The sequence below is a fragment of the Nicotiana tomentosiformis genome, chromosome 5 (genome assembly GCF_000390325.3).
Source record: "Nicotiana tomentosiformis chromosome 5, ASM39032v3, whole genome shotgun sequence".
Classification (NCBI taxonomy): domain Eukaryota; kingdom Viridiplantae; phylum Streptophyta; class Magnoliopsida; order Solanales; family Solanaceae; genus Nicotiana; species Nicotiana tomentosiformis.
Window position 1 is genome coordinate 128,340,265 of NC_090816.1, and position 4,604 is coordinate 128,344,868.

The 4,604-nt window shown below is 36.7% G+C and overlaps 1 protein-coding gene across 2 annotated transcripts; it reads right to left on the reverse strand.

The window, feature by feature from the left end:
- Positions 1-1,248: 1,248 nt before the first annotated feature.
- On the reverse strand, positions 1,249-4,370 carry LOC104114233 (putative WEB family protein At1g65010, chloroplastic). 2 transcript variants are annotated; one of them, XM_009624625.4, is made up of 3 exons: positions 4,130-4,370; positions 3,636-3,798; positions 1,249-3,199 (listed from the first exon to the last, which is right to left on the reverse strand). In XM_009624625.4, exons 1-3 carry the CDS (start codon positions 4,147-4,149, stop codon positions 1,388-1,390), a joined length of 1,995 nt encoding a protein of 664 aa, XP_009622920.1. In that variant the 5' UTR covers positions 4,150-4,370; the 3' UTR covers positions 1,249-1,387. The 2 variants fall into 2 exon arrangements, with proteins under 2 accessions (XP_009622920.1, XP_033516672.1); XM_033660781.2 differs by lacking the exons at positions 3,636-3,798; positions 4,130-4,370 and adding an exon at positions 3,331-3,566.
- Between the last annotated feature and the right edge of the window lie 234 nt (positions 4,371-4,604).

The window sequence follows — 4,604 nt, forward strand, 5'->3', positions numbered from 1 at the left end:
CCTCCATACTCCAACTATCCAGCCCCTCCAGGTGATTTATATTTCTTTTACTCTCTTTATTTTGTTATGTTTGTTAAACGATAAATGTTAAGAAAATGTTCGAAATGTAAATAACAGAAAAAGTTCGAACTGTTTCAGCCACCCCATTTGATACTTGAAACTCAGTAGTCGTAGATTCATATTGGGTACATCCACTAAAAGAGCAGAGCCCTATTGAAAAGTCCTTTGTTCAGCTCAAACCCAAGAATCATGGTTAAGGGTAGAGCAATCACAAATCGTATACCCGGTGGTGATATTACCCACTCCATTCCAAGATCTCAAGAACAGACACTTTAATTTTAAGCTCTCCTTACATTAGATTCTGGAAATTCTGAAAATCCATAGTTCTTGAAAATCAAGAACAACATACTCAGTGTAATCCCCCAAGAGCGTTCTGGGGAGGATAGTATACATACGCAGCTTTACCCCTACCTTGTGCAAGTAGGGAGGTTGTTTCCGATAGACTCTCGGCTCAAAGCAAGCATGCATAATCAATCACAACATAATAGAGAAAGAAACATAGTAGCAAAAAAGTCAAAAAAGTGATAACACCAACAAGATATAATAGAAAAACCATATACAAAAACCGGGTAGTAATATAAATCTAGGAATATGAAAATACGAGGATAACATTACCACTACTTAAACGAAAGGATAGACACTCAATTGCCTACTAGTCTTTTACTCTAATTCTCGACCTCCAGACCCTCCTGTCAAGAGTCATGCGGTAAACTGAAGTTTATATGAAATTATATCATATATCTTGTATATTGGAACCGGAATCACATTCATTCTAGATCAAATGGAATTTCAAATACTAACCATAACCTTGTCACTTAGTCAGTGAGTGCATAGAGTTCTCACCACGCCACTAGATATATATATATATATATATATATATATATATATATATATATGAAGGTCACAAATGTATGTGTGAGAGAGAGAGCAGAACAGAAATTTTCTCATAACAAAATATTTTTAAGAAAACAGCATTTTTACAATCTACACAGTAAAAAAAAATATACTACAACTAATGAATCTCCTCCGAAATAACCTTGTCCTCAGTAAGCATTTGAGATAATTCAGTGCTTATGCAGATGACTCAGTATTCATACTGACTAAACAACTTGATTCAATAATAATAGTAAATGATTTTGTTTTCAGAAAAATGGAGTTAAAACTACAGAAAAAACAAACAAGAGAACGAAAACGAACACACCTTCGAGGATGCACTTTCTTGTATAAATGAAACACGTTTGTATAGCATGTGTAGGATTGTTCATAACTGTACTATTTCAACCTGTATCTATAATACAAAAGGTACTATCCAGAAGATGGTTCGCTCTTATATATGGAAACTTTTCCTCATTATGAGGTCACCAACTTTTCGGAACAATGCTTTTCTTCTACTACTAGAATTTGTATCACTATCTGATTCATCGGAATGGTTATAATCTGGATTTGTATTTGGTTTTCCTGCATCATCTGCTAAAGCAGGTGAAGACGCTCTCCTGCGATGAGATAGGGAATGTGGTGTACGAGGCTCTGACTTCGGTGTGACTGAAGTTGGATCAAAAATTGAGCCCTTAAGCGCCTCATCCTTTTCAGAATCACCAACTTTTTGAAGTTTCAGCTCTCTAAGATCAGCACTGAAACTTTTCTTGACTTTATGATCCTCTATATGTTCCTCAACCATTTCCTTAGTTCTGAATTCTGCTGACAATGAAGAAGGCAAGCGTTTGAACTCGTTAACATTCTCATGAGCTGCAGGTGTATTGGTCTTAAGGCGTTCATTTTCTCTAGAGAGAAAATGCAAAGCTTCCTCCTTCTCAGCCAACCGATCTTTGAGTTGAGAATTTTCATCTCTAGCTAGGCCAGCTGCAGCTTTTGCTGCATTCGCTTCATTGATAGCTTGCTTCAATATGTCCCTCAATTTGTACTTTTCTTCCTTTGCTGCTTTAGTCGTATCCTCGGCTGCTTTAAGAGACTCTGCAAGCCTTTCCGTCTCGCGCTGAGCCAGAGTTCGTTCTTCTTCAGCTCTTTTTATACAAGTGATGAACCCCATCTCCTTCCCGTTCCACGCTAGAAGTGACTCCTCGGTCTCTAATCTCAATCTGTCTGCTGTATTTCTGTATAGGTCCGTCTCTTTTTTCGCCTCATCCAAGAGCTTTTGATATCTGGCCTCAGTATTTCTAACCATCTCCTTCAATTTTCCCGCTTCCTCTTTCACTTGTTCTAACTCTAATTGAGTAGCACTAAGTTTCTCCTTGGCCTCTGACGCTTCAGTAGCAACTTCCTTCAACGCTAATGCTAAATCGTCCATCGCCTTTCTGCTTTTTTCCTCTGCCTCACTAGCCAACTTAACTTCATTCTTAAGCAAGCTTATCTCGTCGTTCAAATTCTTAGCCTTTGACAGGCAAATTTTCTCCCTCTCTTGTGCATTAGCCACATCCTCCTTTGCCAAAGCAAGTTCATAGTTAAGGCTTTCGAGTTCCTTCTTCACAGAATTGGCGATCTCCCCATTGGAAAAACCATTAAGGCGCCCGCTATTTCTCTTCGATGAAGTCTCTAGCGATTCAACCTTCTCGCGAAGTGAAGCCATCTCGAGCTTGGCTTCTTCAAGTTCGATCTTAGCTTGTTCAAACTGCCTCATCTGCGACTCAAACGAATCATATATTTTCGACTCCGATAACTTCCTTTGATCCAATTCAACTTCTAGTTCTTTAACCTTTTTCTTAAAAACAGACAATTGTTCTGTTGCTTGAATTTCAGATGCTTTCACATGATTCATCTCCTCTCTCAATCCTCCTAACATAGCATCTTTTTCGGCTAACTTGACCTCGTATTTCTTCACTCTTTCGAGCTCCACCCTCAGCGACTCGATATTCTTATCTTTAATCTTCAATTCTTCTTGTGTTTTTGAATTCAATTCCCTCAAAGCCTTAAGTTCAGCAATTAGTTCCCCTGCTTTCTTAGGTGATAATCCCTCATTTAGCTTCTTATTAGCCTCATTAGCAAATTGTCTCATCTCCTTAAGTTCATGAATTGCTCTATTCTTTTCTCCTTCGACAAAATCTAATTGCTCTTTTGTCTGCTTCAACTCCTCCTCAAGATGTCCCATTTGTTCTTGCATCAGCAAAATTTTATTCACCCGATTCTACAAACGCCAAAAATAAGAACGAATTAAAATTCTATACGACAGTAGAAAATATAGAGAACTTCTAGTAGTATTTTTCTTTTTTAATGTATATGCATCAGGAAGTCACGGGTTCGAGCCGTGGAAACAACCTCTTGCAAAAATGCAGGGAAAAGTTGCGTACAATAGACTCTTGTAGTCCGGCCCTTCCCGGACCCCGCGCATAGCAGGAGCTTAGTGCACCGGGCTGTCCTTTTCAATGTATATGCGTCAGAGATGAGCTTAAATCCAACTCTAACTTGCTTGGAATAAAGGCGTTGTTGTTGTCGTTATTGGAGGAAATCCAATATACAAATTACACCAAAGATCAAAAAACTAATTGTATCAACAACAACTATACTTAATTGTATAATTCCAAAAAAATTACAACAAAATATTGGGAAAATCTAATAAATACCTCAGATAAATGGTCAACTTTGGAGGGTTTTCTTTCCAGAGAAACAAGGGCGTTTGAATCAATTTGACAGCCCAAAGCATCACCTCTACAAAGCTTTGATGCAGAAATTGCTCTTGAAAATCTTGAAGAATGACTCCTTTGTCCTATATCATTGGGCCCAGATCTACAAATCCCCCAAAATATCAAAAAGATTCAATCTTTAATTAACTCTAAAGCACTCAAACATTAAAACATAAAAAAGATTCAATTTTTAATTAAATCTCATGCAAACTCAAAACATTAAACTAAACATGAGATAATAGACAAGAGAAACCCATAAACGAAAACTTTAGGTTAGAAACATGACATGAAAAAAAATAACAGACAAATCCGAGAAAATCTCTGAACTTCAAAAGAATTATATATACTTACACCACTTTAGAAAATATCGACACCCAAATAAAAATAAGGCTAATATAATGATAATAACAAGGAAAAATATTTAAAAGGGGTACCTTGATTTTGAACGTAACATTTTGTTTGAATACGTGTTTGAATCTCTTTTTTTCTCTTGGAAGATTCTTGGAAAAATCAGCACAAAAAACTGAGAAAATTCCACCTTTTTTGTATACTAATATAAGTAGTTTTTTTCAGTGTTTGTGTGTGTTTGGGGAAAAAAAAGGTTGTTTTGAAAGTTTATGGTTTATGACAAAGTCCGAGGTTGGCGGGGGTTTTGTTTGGTAATAAAATGCAGTAACGGCAAAAGGTATGAAAGAGAGATTTTGTACGACTGAGACAAGTGAAAGAGATGTATATACACTAGTAAAAGAAGATTTTGCAGACTTGGTAGAAGATCTGTGTCAATTGACTAAATTGCCCTTGATTAAGGTCAACTTTTGAACTTAATGAGTTAATTAACACAACTTAACCAGTGTGTTCTAATAACATGAATTTTCCAAATGTTCCGGCCGTGAAAGTAGCCAATAATAC